Source organism: Rhipicephalus microplus, chromosome 5 (assembly GCF_043290135.1).
Source record: "Rhipicephalus microplus isolate Deutch F79 chromosome 5, USDA_Rmic, whole genome shotgun sequence".
NCBI classification, from domain to species: domain Eukaryota; kingdom Metazoa; phylum Arthropoda; class Arachnida; order Ixodida; family Ixodidae; genus Rhipicephalus; species Rhipicephalus microplus.
Window position 1 is genome coordinate 151,455,126 of NC_134704.1, and position 17,596 is coordinate 151,472,721.

General features: G+C 48.2%; 1 protein-coding gene across 3 annotated transcripts in view; it reads right to left on the minus strand.

The window, feature by feature from the left end:
* The window catches only part of LOC119173675 (hepatocyte growth factor receptor-like), a 181,491-nt gene that overhangs the window by 101,791 nt on the left and 62,104 nt on the right, over positions 1-17,596 (minus strand). For all 3 annotated transcript variants that reach the window (XM_075896063.1, XM_075896064.1, XM_075896065.1), the window contains exons 4-5: positions 16,078-16,206; positions 10,068-10,241 (exon numbers count right to left, since the gene is read on the minus strand). In XM_075896063.1, the coding sequence (XP_075752178.1) occupies positions 10,068-10,241; positions 16,078-16,206 (303 nt within the window). The remainder of the gene's footprint in view (positions 1-10,067; positions 10,242-16,077; positions 16,207-17,596) is intronic.

Here is a 17,596-nt window from a genome sequence, read left to right on the forward strand (position 1 = left end):
CGGCCCTTGGAACTAGCCCGGCGATCGCCTCCCTGTTTAACGGGACCTGGGTGTGACAATTAATCTGGCGTCCGCGACAGGACTTTTTGGTGCACAGTGTGTCCAAAGTAGTGAGAAAGAGCCTCGAGTTGTCGATAGTGCTATCGGAACAATTTTGTGTGTTGTTCAGTGTTCTCGTTAACGAGTGCAGGGGAGTGTTCGGATAGACGGATCTAGGCAGATACTTTTGCACCCGGCAAGGTTTTATTTGCGAGACACAATGGATCTCGAAAAGTTAGTTGCTCTTGGCGAGAAGATGGGTCTTTCTGGCGCCGAACTACGGAAGTGGGTAAGGCAGAAGGAGAAAGAGGCAGCGGAGAGAGCCAAGGAAGAAAAAGCCGCTGAGTTAGAACGAGAGAGGTTGGAAGCGGCGAGGGAGAAGGAAGAAAGAGAGCAACAATTGAAGTTGGAGCTGGAGAGAGAAAAGTTGGCAGCCGAAAGGGCGAGAGAAGAAAGAGAAGCGGAGATGGCTGAAAGGGAACGGCAGCGACAGCACGAGATGGAACTCGAGCGGCTCCGTTTGCAACAGCGAAGCGAAACTCCCGTCCAAGCTAGAGTTGAAAGCAGCGAACGGGAAGATCACGGCTTCCGCTTGAACCCAAGCAAGCTGCTCGTAGCGTTTGATGAAAGGAAGGACGACCTTGACGCGTACCTTCGCCGATTTGAGACGATTGCGAAGAGCCAGAATTGGCCGGAACATCAATGGGCAACTGCTTTGAGTACTTGCTTGAGTGGTGAAGCGCTCAGTGTGTACGGTAGGCTGACGCCGACCGATGCAGCCAACTATGCAAAGGTGAAAGCTGCTTTGCTGAAGCGATTTAGATTTACCGTGGAAGGATTCCGGGACAGATTTAGGACAGGAAAGCCAGCTGATGGTGAGACGGCTACGCAGTATGCCGCCCGACTTTGTCATTATTTCGACAGATGGATTGAACTTTCAGGGACAGCGCAGGAGTACGATGAACTTAGAGAGCTCCTAATTAGAGAACAATTTCTTACTAGTTGCCACCCAAGCCTGTCGCTGTATTTGAAAGAGAGGAAGGCTGAGTCACTTGAAGACATGCTTGAATTGGCTGATCAATTCTTGGAAGCGCAAGGTGGCACTAATTTGGCCAAGGTAAAGAAGGAGTGTCCCGACGATTCGAAGAAATTGGCTCCCGAAGAAAAGAAGCGTGCACCAGAGAGCATTCCGCGATGTTTTCTGTGCAACCGAGTGGGTCATCGCGCGAAAAACTGTCGAACGATCTTTACGAGCCCTACGGTTGTAAAATGTTTCAAGTGTGGTCAGACTGGGCACAAAGCAGATGCATGTCGGAACGGAGTGAGTCAAACTCACCAGGTATCCTGTGTGCAAGCAGCACCGAAATCTGATAATAATGCCGTCACTGATGGATTCGTAGAGTTGAAGAATGGGGAGAAAATTCCTATTGTGGGTGCTGTAATGTCAAAACAGCCAACCGGTGTTTCGAAAGGAATGCCAACGCTGCCTGGAAAAGTTGCGGGCAAAAAGATTATGGTGTTAAGAGATACCGGCAGTTCCACTGTTATCGTGCGGAGAAATTTGGTACGGGAAAGTGGGTTGACAGGCAGAACGAAACCGGTTTGCCTAATTGACCGTACAGTTCGGCTGCTTCCCGAAGCAGAAATTGAGGTTGAAACCCCGTACTTCAGCGGGAAGGTTGCTGCTTTATGCATGACGACCCCCCTGTATGACCTTGTCATCGGAAACATTGACGGGGCGCGAGGGCCAAGCGATCCAGAATGTTTGGGAGAAGACCCGAAGATAGAGCCCTCGCCAACACAGCGGCCGCGGGATACAGTGGAGGAGCATCCCGTGACGGATCTCACTAGAGCCCAAGGTGAAGCTGCGGCGCAAGAGACAGCGAATGAGAAGATGATCGTGTTGAATGAGTTCACGGGCCGAGCAACTGGACTTACGTCGGCACGACCTCAACCGACCGACAGTGTAAAGGAGACGGAGTTGGCCAGCCGGGCAAAATGTAGAGGCATGATCAAGCGGGTAAATAAACAGACAGGACCCGTCGAATGTAATGACGCGTTAACGGTGTCGGAAGAGACAACGATGGCTGAGACGACGCCTCAGATATCGTCGTTGGAAAGGGCTCGCCGAAAAAGAACGTGGAAACACAAGAAGAGATCGAGCGAGCACCGCAAGAAAGGACGCAAGCGCAGCTCGAAACACACAGGATAGGTGCTGAGGTGGAATCAGATTGTGTTTGGCAGGGCTGAGTGACATATGTTGTGTTAATGTTCTTGTTGTCCTGTGTCTCAAGTGTATGTCGAGCGAGTCAGTGTTCTGTGCGATGATGTGATGTATAGTGTTGTATAATTGTTGTATAGACAGAACTTTGTACGTTTGTATTGTTTGGAATGTGTGATGAAGTGTTGTAGGCATGTACCTGTGGCTATATTTCATGTGTTGTGGAATTGAACTACAATGTACGATTGTATTGAGCGATCTATTGTGAATGTGACGTGACATGAGCGACGGACCATGTTACAGTCTTTGAGTGTGTGGTGACTTTTCGCGCTCGTTTGTGTGGTTTTGAATATTATGAGATAATATTCTTAAAGTGGGGGGCAGTGTCACAGAACGAGCGCTAAAAATGAGCGCGCCGCCAAATTCTTGCGACAACGGGCGGGCGGGAGAAACGCCGCGAGGTCAAAAGAAAAAAAAAGAAAACAAGCATCCAGGGCTCCCCGGGCGCGCGACGCCTCTCCTCTCGGAAGCGGCGAAGCGATGAACCTCCTCACCCCACAGCGGCGGCCGGGCAAGCGCTCGATTTTTCCAGAACGAAAGGGGCGTGGTCATACCGAGTTGAATCATCCTCCGAGGAGGGCAGTCGAACCGTCTCGCACCTCTCCCCAGCTTTCGCTGCGTATCGCGCCGACGAAATGAGGAGAACCGTCTAGAATGTCGCGCGCAAGGTATTTAACCGAGCAGCCGAGATGAGAGATCAGGAGGAGACGGAAGTGAGCGCCAGAGCGCGTAGGAATTCCGCCGTGTAGTCGGCGAAGGTTTTGGTCCGAAGGGACGAAGCCGGAGATGAAGAGGATTTCCACCTGAGGGGTAACGACTCGAGCTACCGGCAAGAGTGTGTGTTTACCGCTATCGAGCGAAGACGCGGGGCAACAGCTGCGTGTGTGAAGCCGACGTGTTCCGGCGAAGAAGTTGAAGTCGGAAGAGTGGCCAATTGAAGACGGGAGGTTTCCTGGAAGAGAAACTTCGAGAGCTGCGGAACGACAACAACGCTGGACTTTGAGTGAGTGATTCTCGGAAGAGTATCATCTAGACTTTGGTTCCAAGAACTTTGGACTGAATAGGTTTTCTACCTCTCTAGTCTTCAAGTGTCTTGGTTGTTCAATGCATGCGACTGCATTGTAGTGCGTATTGTTGTCCGTATCCGTTGTTTCAAGTGTGGCTGATTGTATTGTGTAGTACGCTGATTGATTGGTTTGATTGGTGACATATTGTATGCAACTATTGTGGAGTGTGCATTTTTGTGTATTATTTTCGCTCTGCCATTTTTGAGAATATAATATTTGTTTTGTTTATCAACTCTCGGCTCTGACTTGTTCTTTGGGCCACAACCGGCGTCCGCTGGTGCGCCAAAAAGGACCACTTCTAAATTGTCCACGCTTTCGTGGTGCGGTTCGCAGGGCCAATACTTCGGCCCTTGGAATTAGCCCGGCGATCGCCTCCCTATTTAACGGGACCTGGGTGTGACATTCAGCTGGCTGCAATCCTTGGAACGTGCCCTGCTGCCTGCGCGGATCGACTGCGACTGCCTCCTGAGATCGACGCATGTCCCTTGTTTGACTCGTCACCTTGCGTCGACCATGGTTGGCCGCTTTACGCAACATTGAAACCCTACTACGCAGAAGAAGCCAGTGTGACATCGTCGTCAAGGCAGATGGACCATATAACCGGCTGGCGGAACCCCTCGCCCTTCAGTTGGCATTGGATCGCAGCAGTGATGCCGGCGGCTGACAACCCCCTTTGTCTTTTTGTTCAGCTGGCTGCAATCCTTGGAACGTGCCCTGCTGCCTGCGCGGATCGACTGCGACTGCCTCCTGAGATCGACGCGTGTCCCTTGTTTGACTCGTCACCTTGCGTCGACCATGGTTGGCCGCCTTACGCAACATTGAAACCCTACTACGCAGAAGAAGCCAGTGTGACATCGTCATCAAGGCAGACGGACCATATAACCGGCTGGCGGAACCCCTCGCCCTTCAGTGGGCATTGGATCGCAGCAGTGATGCCGGCGGCTGACAACCCCCTTTGTCTTTTTGTTCAGCTGGCTGCAATCCTTGGAACGTGCCCTGCTGCCTGCGCGGATCGACTGCGACTGCCTCCTGAGATCGACGCATGTCCCTTGTTTGATTCGTCACCTTGCGTCGACCATGGTTGGCCGCCTTACGCAACATTGAAACCCTACTACGCAGAAGAAGCCATTGTGACATCGTCGTCAAGGCAGATGGACCATATAACCGGCTGGCGGAACCCCTCGCCCTTCAGTTGGCATTGGATCGCAGCAGTGATGCCGGCGGCTGACAACCCCCTTTGTCTTTTTGTTCAGCTGGCTGCAATCCTTGGAACGTGCCCTGCTGCCTGCGCGGATCGACTGCGACTGCCTCCTGAGATCGACGCGTGTCCCTTGTTTGACTCGTCACCTTGCGTCGACCATGGTTGGCCGCCTTACGCAACATTGAAACCCTACTACGCAGAAGAAGCCAGTGTGACATCGTCATCAAGGCAGACGGACCATATAACCGGCTGGCGGAACCCCTCGCCCTTCAGTGGGCATTGGATCGCAGCAGTGATGCCGGCGGCTGACAACCCCCTTTGTCTTTTTGTTCAGCTGGCTGCAATCCTTGGAACGTGCCCTGCTGCCTGCGCGGATCGACTGCGACTGCCTCCTGAGATCAACGCATGTCCCTTGTTTGACTCGTCACCTTGCGTCGACCATGGTTGGCCGCCTTACGCAACATTGAAACCCTACTACGCAGAAGAAGCCAGTGTGACATCGTCATCAAGGCAGACGGACCATATAACCGGCTGGCGGAACCTCTCGCCCTTCAGTGGGCATTGGATCGCAGCAGTGATGCCGGCGGCTGACAACCCCCTTCGTCTTTTTGTTCAGCTGGCTGCAATCCTTGGAACGTGCCCTGCTGCCTGCGCGGATCGACTGCGACTGCCTCCTGAGATCGACGCATGTCCCTTGTTTGACTCGTCACCTTGCGTCGACCATGGTTGGCCGCCTTACGCAATATTGAAACCCTACTACGCAGAAGAAGCCAGTGTGACATCGTCATCAAGGCAGACGGACCATATAACCGGCTGGCGGAACCCCTCGCCCTTCAGTGGGCATTGGATCGCAGCAGTGATGCCGGCGGCTGACAACCCCCTTTGTCTTTTTGTTCAGGATGGTCCCGCCCCACCCCTTTTTTCTAAACGCTCAAACAACCTCTTTCTGCTGCTGTTCCCATGCCCAAGTGTTCTTGCCTGCACCGTTGTGGAGTGTGTTTTTGTTGCTAAAATGTTGTTGGTCAGCGGAGACGTCGATCTCAACCCTGGTCCCCCGAAACAAGACCCTAGCAAACAGAGCAGTGACGTTCTTCTGGCTATTCAAGATTTAACAAAACACCTTGACCAACGGCATGACACCCTCATTAAATCCATAGACGAAGTGAAAGAAAACCAAAAGTTACTTGAGTCCAAAGTGTTAGATTTGACCACTCGGCTAACTGATCTAGAAAAACGAGTCGATTCGTTTGAAGAATTTCTAGACGGCTCTCACGTGCAGGAAATGATAGCCACCGCCGTTCGAAGTGAACAGGCTTCGCTCCGAGCGCGTCTGGATGAGTTCGAGGATAGGTCTCGTCGTGAGAACCTGATTTTCTACGGAATTGAAGATTCAGCGTCAGAAACTTGGGCCGATTCTGAAGAAAAGGTCTGATTGATTTATACCTCTACGTTAAACTTGCAGCTACCTGACGATGCTATTGTGCGTGCTCACAGGCTAGGAACGTTTTCGCGGCATAAAACTAGGCCCGTAATAGCACGTTTCACTTCTTCCAAAACTAAAGATTGTGTTTTGTCTCAGAAGTCTAAGTTTCGTGACACAAATACATCAATCTGTGAGGATTTCTGCAAGGCTACACGCGCCACCCGGAAAAAACTAATCGACTTCGCCAAGTCGACTGGTCACAAATTTTCTCTTAAATACAATACAGTGGTCATTGGCAATAAAATATACACCTACTGCGCATCTTCAGATCGCGTGTGCGAAATAGAAACGGACTCGCGTGACCCCTCAAATCCTCCTAATCGCGATGATCCTGTCATCAGAGGCCCATCTTCTCCACTGTAGCTAGATGCTAACGCAAGTTGTAATACCTCTAACCCTGACTGTTGTTTTTTGCTTTGTAATATCAGAAGTGTTATCAACAAGCGTGATGCCTTGTCTTCGTTAGTAAACACGTGCCTTTGCGATGTGATAGTTTTGACCGAAACCTGGCTGTCGTCAAAAGTTGAAAACCGTGAGATCCTGCAGTGCGACAAAAAATTTTCCTTTTTTAGGTGTGACCGTGGCTCGCGTTCTGGTGGCGATGTCTTGATCGCTGTTTCAGAGGAATTCATGTCTTTTAAAATTCCCATTGTATGTTCCCTTGAATTGGTGTGCGTTCGAATCCGCATAAGTCACAAAGATGTCATTGTTTGTGCCTGCTATCGCCCTCCGAAGGCGCCATCTGGTTTTTCCAATGATTTTCATGACGTCTTGAGTGACTTGCACGTGAGGTTCCCTGCCATACCAATTTTAATCCTAGGTGATTTTAACTTTCCTGATATTTCGTGGAACAACTCCCATTTATCGCCTGGCTCTGGCTCCTCTGAAAGCGCCTGCTTCCTTAACACATGCGCGCAATTCAATTTAACGCAGTTGGTTATGTGCCCAACTCGCATTACACATTCAAGTGCTTCAACTTTAGACTTAGTTCTGACTTCTCACCCCGATCTCGTGCAATCGCTTTCTGTTTTGCCAGGCCTCAGTGATCACGAAGCAATCGTTTTCAACCTCCCCTGCGCATCTCCCCGTAAACAAAGAAGTAAAAAGCGATTCAGGGACTACAGTAGAGCTGATTATGGAACCATTAATACCGAACTTGAACATTTCACCTCCGTTTTTCTAGAAGACTTCAACCAAAGATCTGTCAACGATAACTGGATGCTGTTTAAAAATAAAGTTGCCGAACTCGTTAACAAGTACATACCACTACGCGAAATCGCATGTAACAGTCAATCACCGTGGTTCACGCCAACATTGAAACGCCTGTCCAATAAAAAGAAGCGCGTTTACCGCCAAGCCAAGCGTTCTAATTTATCTGAAAGATGGGAGGTTTACAAAAAGGTAGCCGATGAATACGGGCGTGCTTTATCCGCGGCAAAGGAGTCCTTTCTTCAGCAAACGCTACTGTTAATTCTGCAAAACAATCCCCACAAATTTTGGCAGGTCGTTAATGGGGGCGATAGGAAACAAATTGAACTTACCACTGACACGGACGAAGTAATTTCCAGTGAGAACGTTTGTATTACCCTTAACCATGCATTTTCTTCATTCTTTACGAACACTACTCCTGCCGTCCTTCCAGGTGTTCAAGCTCGCGATTTCATTGTGATGAATTCTGTACGCGTTGACCGGGCCGGCATACGCAAGTTGATCCAAAATTTAAAAATTTCGTCGTCACCAAGCGTCGATGGCATTTCTTTTAAATTTTTGAAAAACACTGACGTTCATTCCTCAATTATTCTGTCGAGACTTTTTGATCAGTCATTAGAAGAAGGTGTTCTCCCAGAGGACTAGAAGGTGGGGAAGGTGGCTCCCTTGTTTAAATCAGGAAACGCTCATAGTCCCGGGAACTATCGCCCCATTTCACTAACCAGTGTACCATGCAAACTTCTCGAACATGTAATTTACACCCACGTCGTGAGTTATCTTGAAAGTAACGCCTTCTTTAGCATTCACCAACACGGGTTTAGGAAATATTATTCATGTGAGACACAGCTTCTGGCCTTCACTAACGATTTATTCTCTGCTGCTGATCGTTCATCTACTGTTGATTGTGTCTTCATAGATTTTTCAAAAGCCTTTGATACCGTCTGCCACAAGTTACTTCTTCTGAAACTAAACGCGCTAAATATTGATGCTAACGTCTTAAAGTGGATTAAATGTTTCTTATCTAACCGCACCCAGTTTGTAACTGCTAACGACCATTGTTCCCCGACTAGCCCTGTAACGTCCGGCGTTCCGCAAGGTTCAGTTCTTGGTCCCCTACTATTTCTTATCTACATCAACGACTTACCTAAAGACATTTCATCATCCATCAAACTATTTGCCGATGACTGTGTAATTTACCGTGAAATCCGGACTAATGCAGATAATCTTGCCCTTCAAACAGACCTGGATCACATTTCATCATGGTGCGACGCATGGTTAATGAAGCTAAACGTTACTAAATGCAAGGCTATGCGAATTTCCCGTTGTATTTCTCATAATGTACCGTGCGACTACACACTTAACCACAGCAATCTCGATCTGGTTTCGTCCTACAAGTACCTAGGAGTATATATTTCTAACAATCTCTCTTGGAACACGCATGTCGATTATATTACAAACAATGCGAATCGCACGTTAGGTTATCTGCGCAGAAACTTTTCTTTGGCTCCGACTAACCTTAAACTTCTGCTTTATCAAACATTAGTCCGACCCAAACTCGAATACGCGTCATCAGTCTGGGATCCACATACCAATTACCTCGCTAACAGCATCGAGGTGGTTCAAAATCGCTCGGCACGTTTTGTCATGTCAAACTACCATCGCACGTCCAGTGTTACCTCGATGAAAGCCAATCTTCACTTACCCACTCTCTCACTGCGGCGTAAAATATCTCGCCTTTGCCTGTTCCATAAGATCTTTCATTGTATTCCGTCTTTTAGCAACACTTTTTTCCAGCCCCCATCGTACGTTTCCTCACGCAACGATCATCAGTTTAAAGTGGGCGTTCCTAGCGCCCGCACGAATTTATATTTTGAATCATTCATCCCGAAAACTGCCAATAAGTGGAACCACCTTCCCGACCCCATCGCTGCTATCACTGACCTCACTTTGTTTAAAAACGTCCTCTCTAACCATTTCGCGTAAATTCGCCACTTAAGTCACGGTGTGTTTTCTCTTGTTAGTTTTTTGTGCGCGCGTGTCATTCAAAGACGCAACCATGTTGAACATTGTTACAACCACCCTGCCTCTTCTTCACATCACGCAGTCTTTCTTTTCTTTTATGGTTTTCAGACCGCCATTGTGCGCATATAATTTTGATTTGCTGTATTTCCCGATTTTCTGTACGATGTATACCCGCTCTTCTCTGTAATGCTTCGGCCTAAAGAGTAAATAAATGAAATGAAATGAAATGAAACAGGGTGTGCGCGGAAAATTTTTCCACACTTCCCTGTAACCCGAAAGGGTAAATAAATTATTGTAGAACTTCAAAAATAACTGTTTCTCTCATAGCTAAGCTAGCTTTTTACTTTATTCATGTTTTGAAAGGTGTCATAAAACAGTTCTACATCGACATCACTGCATGGGAAAAAAGGCAGCACAACAAAGGCGCTACTGCTCGCACTCTTTGGCGGTCACGCTAAATACCAGAAAACTGTGTAGCAGCTCGTAACGTACTGAGAACAGTTCAGAAGTCGCATTTTCCCGATGATGGATGTATATTTATGCGAAACATACCGAGCGCCGGCCATAATGACTTCTTCAGGTTACTACTAGCAGGCATTTTCTTCCGGTCGAGCTCTCTTGTGAGAGAGACCGCCAAAAAACTTATTTCTTTTAGAATGAATAGGAAGTTTACAGTACACCCAACGAATAATATAAGCCCTGAAAATGTACACCCACACGACCTTGCCAATTGCATACATAGGCAATGAACTTTTACATACCTACCTGGCTTACTATGATGGGACAGCGATCCGAGACAAGTGTTTTGCCCTTGGGACACTCGTACGAGTGTGCGCACCTGTCGTCGCACCATCCGCATTGCAGCGGGTCTTCACTTTTCTGCAAGCAGTCCGAGCACTCCTCGTAGACGATGCATGAGCCTAATGGAAATCTTACAACCTGCACAAGAGAGACATGCAGCAAGTTTACTCTTTCTTTTCAGACACAAATATATTTCCCACAAATATATTTCGCATTACGTTTACCTTGTGCTGTTCATCTCTTGTGCACGACTTGGTGAAATTTTACAAAGTAGTAGTAAGTCAAACACCCGATAAATTTGTTACGTGCACCCGTGAGCATTAAAAAAATCAGGTGACCGGTTCTTGCGACACGCGATGACGTTAACAAGACTACACGACGTGACACTAAGATGTTATCCGTGGACGTCGTCGATCAGGAAACGGTGCAGAAAACTCAATGCAGAAGTACGCCCTTTGTTCTTGTTTTGCCACGTCATTCAATCAAGAAGTTGTATTGGCGTGGCAGTGCATCGCAAGTATAGGTCGACCACTCACTGTTGTAAAGCTCAAGGAGCCTTGATTTATTGACATGGGGGATTGAACGTACCAAAACCACAATTTTATTATGAGAGATGCCGTACGTGGTGGAGGGCTCCGAAAATTTCGACCTCATAGGGCTCTTTAACGTGCAACAAAATCTGATCACACAGGCTTAAGCATTTCTGCCTCCACCGAAAATGCAGCCACCGCTGCCGAGATTCTATCCTGCGACCTGCGGGTCAGCAGCCGAGTACCTCAGCCACTAGACCACCACGCTGGGGCGCCCTATGAGCATTTAGCTTACGAAGAATACCGACAATAGCAGAGGGGGAAGTGCACCCGTCAGCTACTCTGGTCTACCATCGTCACTCAATGAAATGTTTTTGATTTTTTATCAGTAAAGTAGTCTACTTTCAAAGTAATACTGAACACAAGATTCCATACAATGTTTGCTCAGAACACTTGAAGTTCAAAATTTTTTTTGCTTCTATCACAGAAACAAGGAGCAGGAGCAAAACGCTACAAAGGCCTGACAAAGGGCTCCCGCTCCGGTTGGCACTCCGCATCAGCGGTACAAATGACATTAAAAAATTCATCACACAAATTCATATCAAACTAAATGTCACTTGAGTACAGATCACGTGATGAGTAGATGATAAATATGTAACATATCGTTTAAGTCACATAATTCGGATAAGTAGCTCAGATCAAATACTAAAGAACGAAATTCTATGCATTCAGCATTCAGATTTGAGGAGAGCGCGCAATTGACATAAGGAACCACTCAGCATTCTCGTCGGTGTGAATGAAGTGTCAGAAAGCATGAATGAAAAGTGAAGCGCGCCATTGTAACTCTCTCTCATGGAAAGCACCTCAACAATGACGTGGGAGGGGGGGAGATGGGAGTGAATGAAACAGCTATGCAGGAGAGAAGGTTGACATTAAAAACTGCCTCGAGCTATGGTTTGATGAGTACACAACTTGGTACTGGCCATAGGCTAAAAGTATGCAATACACCATTAGTATGCAGGATGGTATAACCAAGTGAGCTCTTCTTTTACTTCCTTGACTTTGAGGTTAATACTTTTCGAAACATGCGCCTGCTCTTCTTCTTCAGGTGACATGTTCCTCATGTCCAACGGTAAATGTTAAGTTCCTGCGCATTTTTGTTGTAGGTGTCCTCATTCACTTTCCTTCGCATCATACGGCCTGCAGTTCTTGGGAAGCTATGCACAAGGAGCATGCATCCAACCCAAGAGCTTCTAGCTATTACCAGCGAACGTAAGAGCCGCCACAAATAACAAAATGCAACGGCTATACTGTCGTATACACGTTACTCCACGAGTTCTTTTTTTTTGCAGTTATCACAGAATATGAACACTTCAAGAAAAACCACCACTTGCAAATCTGGACACATAAAAACGTAATTATTTATTGTGTGAAGAAGAAGATGTGCCTGCAGTGAGCAGCATCGCCAACGCCAGGCTCTCTCGGCTCATGCTTCGGTTCGCTGCTGTGCCGGTCTGTGCTGGACGGTTCATCACGCTGTCTTGCCGTTGTCGTTAACGACTAATAAACCTCTTCACATTTGGTGGAGGGTGCTGTTTATCCCCGTCGCTACACCCTGGAGCTGCGGAGCGGCAACTTGTGGACACCGGCGCTGCTGTTTCTGTTATTGCCGCTAATCTCTGCCGTTTATTACGCAAAGTGACGACGCCGCTTTCGGGACTGTCGCTTCACAACGCAAGCGCACAGCAAGTAACGCCTCTCGCAGCCTGCACTGAAAGAGTGTCCATCGAAGGCATTCTTTACATCGCGGAGTTTATTGTTCTCGCTGTCTGTTCGCATGACGTCATCCTCGGGTGGGACTTCCTATCCCACCATAATGCCGTCATAGACTGCGCACGCGCCGAAGTTGAGTTTTCAACTGTGTGTGATGTCACATTACTGGACGCTCTTCATCAGCCGCCGAAGTTGCTCGTTCATGAAGATACCGATATTCTGCCTGGAAGTTTCGCACTTGTTCCCGTTTCATGCAACGCCTACACTAACGCTACAGTCCTTTTTATGCCTTCCGATATCTTCAAATGTCGTCGAGCTTTACCGCTGCCTTTCGCAACAATTAACCTTGCCGCCGGAAGAAGCAACATGTTCGTAAGCAATCAGTCTTCCACACCTTTCACTTTGCTTGCGGGGGAATGTCTCGACCGCGTGCAGGATCTCGACCCTTCGTCTTTGGTTGATGTCCCGGATGACTACTGCGACCACCCAAAAGCACTGTCGGCACTCGGGGAGTCGTTCAATGATACGTTTTCCAGCGCCATCGCTGACACACTCACTCCCACCGAACATGCCGACCTGCTGGATCGTCTGCATGAGTTCAGGAGTTCTTTCGATGTGTCGCAACCTCAACTGGGCCGCACGTATCAAGTAAAACATCATGTTGACACCGGCCTACACCAGCCCCTGCGTCAAAGACCATACCGTGTCTCCGCTGAAGAGTGCCGCGTGATGAACGATCAAGTCGAAAATATGCTTCGTAGAGACGTCATTCGACCATCTCACAGTTCCTGGGCGTCTCCCGTCGTCCTGGTGCGTAAGAAAGACGAATCTATCCGATTTTGCGTGGACTATCGTCGTTTCAATAAGATAACCCGCAAGGACGTCTATCCTTTGCCACACATTGATGACGCCATTGACACTCTTTACCGAGCGAAATTCTTCTCGTAACTAGATTTGCGGTCTGGCTACTGGCATGTCCCAATGGCTGAAGCCGATCGCCAAAAACCGGCATTTATTACACCAGACGGACTATACGAATTTAACGTCATGCCATTTGGCCGTTGTAACGCGCCTGCCACGTTTGAACGTCCTATGAATAATACGCTACGTGGCCTCAAATGGAATATGTGCCTCTGTTACCTCGACGATGTCGTGGTTTTCTCCCATGACTTTCCTACGCACCTCCTTCGCCTCAGGCACGTTTTGACTTGTCTGACCAACGCTGGCCTGCAGCTTAACCTGAAAAAATGCACGCGAGCTTGTCATTCTAGGCCACATCGTGTCGAAGCACGGCGTATTACCTGACCCAGCAAAACTTCGAGCAGTCGCAGAATTTCCCAAGCCGACGACCATGAAAGAACTTCGCAGTTTTGTAGGCCTATGCTCCTATTTCCGGCGCTTTGTTCGAAACTTTGCGTCTATCATGTCACTGTTAACCCAGCTTCTTCGCGGTGACGTGAACCTCTCCTCCTGGTCCCCTGCATGTGACGTTGCCTTCACTACTCTGTGCTGTCTGCTCACTTCTCCGCCTATTCTTCGCCACTTCGACCCGACGGCTCCTACCGAAGTGCACACCGACGCCAGCGGCGTCGGGCTAGGCGCTGTCCTCACTCAACGAAAGCCCGGCTATTCAGAATACGTTGTAGTCTACGCTAGCCGCACTCTGATGAAAGCCGAAGCTAATTACAGCGTGACAGAAAAAAAGTGTTTAGCTCTGATGTGGGCACTTGGAAAGTTCCGGCCGTACTTATACGGCTGCCCGTTCGATCTAGTAACTGATCACCCCGCACTTTGCTGGCTCTCCACGTTGAAAGATTCTTCTGCCGCCTTGCGCGATGGGCAGGAGTACGACATTCGCGTCGTATACCGCTGCGGACGCAAACACACTGACGCTGATGCCCTGTCCCGCTCACCTTTACCACCATATCCGACGTGCGGAAAGACTTGCCTCCAGACTTTGTCATCGCTAAATCTCGACTCGATTGCCACTGAACAACGCTGTGACCCGTGGATCGCCTCTCTTATCGAATATTTATCTGGCACGCCGAACCTTCCAGTATCTCGATCCCTCGGGCGTCAAGCTTTCCCTTTCGCCATCCGCGATCAACTTCTTCATTGACGCAACTACGCTCCCGATGGCCGCCGGTGGCTGCTGGTCATTCCACGCACTTTACGATCGCAAGTGTGAGCCTCTATTCATGACGATCCGCAATGTGGCCATGCCGGGGCGTTCAAAACAAATGAACGCCTGCGCCATCGCTATTACTGGCGCGGCATGTACAATTTTGTCCGCAAATTCGTGCAGTGCTGTCCTGACTGCCAGTGACGCAAATCAACACCGCCACGTGCGAGTGGCGCATTGCAGCCACTTCCATGCTCTGCCAAGCCATTCGATCGCGTCGGCGTTGACCTCTACGGCCCCCTTCCATTGACATCAGATGGTAATCGGTGGAATATAGTGGCAGTTGACCACCTGACACGCTACGCCGAAACAGCCGCTTTGCCGAGCGCTACAGCTCAGGATGTCACTTCTTTCATTTTACAACGCTTTATCCCTCGACATAGTGCACCTCAAGAGCCCCTTAGTGACAGAGGCCGTGCTTTCCTCTCCGAGGTCGTCGAAACTCTGCTTTCGGAATGTTACGTCATTCACCGGAAAATGACAGCATACCACCCGCAGACTAATGGGCTAACGGAACGGTTCAACCGCACGCTGGGTGATATGCTCTCAATGTACGTGGCATCTGATCATAGCAACTGGGACCGTATTCTCCCATACGTCCAGTTTGCATATAACACCACAATACAAACCACCACGGGATTCTCACCTTTCTTCTTTACGGACGTGAGCCTTCCCATACAATTGATACTCTACTTCCCTACCGTCCTGATGCTTCCGAGTGTCCACCTATTTCCGATGCTGCTCGACAAGCCGAAGAGTGCCGTCAGCTCACCCGTGCGTTCACCACGGAAGAGCAACAACGCCATAAAGAAACCCGTAGCACCTCTCTTCCGGATCCCAGCTATGCCACAGGGTCTCTCGTGTGGCTTGCCATCCCATACCAAACACCGGGACTCTCCTCGAAACTTGTCCCCCGGTACGAGGGGCCTTACACCGTTTTGGAGAAAACCACTCCGTTTAATTTCCTAATTGAACCAGTTTCCCGATCGGACGACATGCACCGGCGTGCACGCGACATCGTTCATGTTTCCCGACTGAAACTGTACCATGAGCTTCTGCCTGAAACTTCTTAAGTCGCCAGGATGGCTCCTTTTTCAGTGGGGGTGATTGTGAAGAAGAAGATGTGCCTGCAGCTAGCAGCATCGCCAACGCCAGGCTCTCTCGGCTCGTGCTTCAGTTCGCTGCTGTGCCGGTCTTTGCTGGACGGTTTATCACGCTGTCTTGCAATAAAGTTCACTGATGTTAGTAGGAACAAATCTTGATAATGTTTTGAAAGATGCAGGAACACTCATATAAAGTTTGACTACTTGGGTGACTATGAAACAACATTTATTGCGGAGCCTCTGGTATTGGTATAATGTTCGATGACCCGCAGAAGCACAGCTTTTTTTTCAGTTCAGCCTTACCTTAAAAGTCAGGGAGCTCATGCTGCATCACATAGTTCGTTCACTGAAGGCGCTAAAAATAATTTCAATAGAATATTGCTTACACTGTTTCCTGCCAGAAAATATCCGTGAGAACCATCATGATCCACAGCTGTGGCCTTCTCAATGGGGACAGCTGCTACTTTGTATGTCCAAAGGGGCTTTGACTGCAGCGACTGATGTAAAATCAAGTACTGCAAAGAATGGAAAGGTTACTTAGCACCCTCTGTTTTATTTTGCAAGCGCAAATGAAGAACTGTGTCAGTGGATTTCAAGAAACAACCTTAATGAGAACTAGCACCCAAGAGAGACACGAGGGAAAATTCAAGCGTCCACAGACAACTGAAATTTTATTGAAAGCTAGCGCTATGGCTTCTTAAAAATTTCAGTTGTCAAGGAGTACTCGTGTCATCCCCTTCGTGACTCTCTCGGGTGTCCTAGCTTTTTTTAAACACTTCTCGTTAAAATGTCTTACTTACTCTATCAAAAAGACTTCATTCTATGTATTAATTAACAAAGATGATATCGAAAACGAGACTTCTCCTGATATATTTCCTATGTATTCCCCAACCAGATACACTAACCCATGATGCAAAGATGCTATTGCACTACGTCCGCAGTGTGAATGGCACAATCAACGGGTTACGTGCTCGAATATGCCATCAACGAGTGAATGTGTGTCAAATCCTTTTAAAATTATGGTGTCTGTTTCACCTATTGCTGAGCGTTCAAGTATTCGTAAAATGGGCAGTATTCGGTCGTTCAATAGCGTACAAGTAATCCTCACAACACAGCCTGCTCTCTGCCTCTTCTAACTACTTAAACTACTTAAGCTACTTAAACTACTTAAATTACTGTGGCGCATACTTACGCTTCAACCACATATAGCGTGTCTTTTAATAATGCATATTAATTGTTTGACAAGTACTCTGACTGAGTCACAGTGGTTACGTAACGCAAAGCCCTTCATTCAGTATTACTAAAGCCCCCCACAAGTTGTATGTGAAGCCCTAATGAGATTTTCAACCAATAATGTTTCGTAGTACTTGTACTTGGGCTACTTGATATGGCATTGTGAAGTGAAGCGATGTGCTGCATAGATGAAGTGGGACGACTGACACAAGAACACGAAGGCCCTTGTCCATTTTTTGTGTTCTTGTGTCATCCATTTTCGTTCATCAATGCTGTGCCTTGGTTTGCTTCGCAACCCTCAGCTGCTTTCACAAGTTATCATCAATGACCTCACCATCACAGTGCATCGTTTCACTTTGCAACCCACAACCACTTTCACAAGTTATCATTGATGACCTTATTGCCTTGCGAATCAATTCCGACGAAAATATTTTGGGTTCACGAAGCACTAGAGATGTTAAGTAGATTTTTGGGACGCCTCAAACACTTTCTTTTTTTTTTCTCGTCCATACGAGTGAGCTGGAAGCAACACTACTGGGGATGGCGTGGAAAGAGAAGCTGCTTCAGTGGGCGCCACAACCTCGAGTCAAAAAAAGCGTCGGCTCTCTCACGCTGTGATAGGTGTATTACAGCGGGCTACATGCGTGTCAAAAATCACAATCATTCATAACG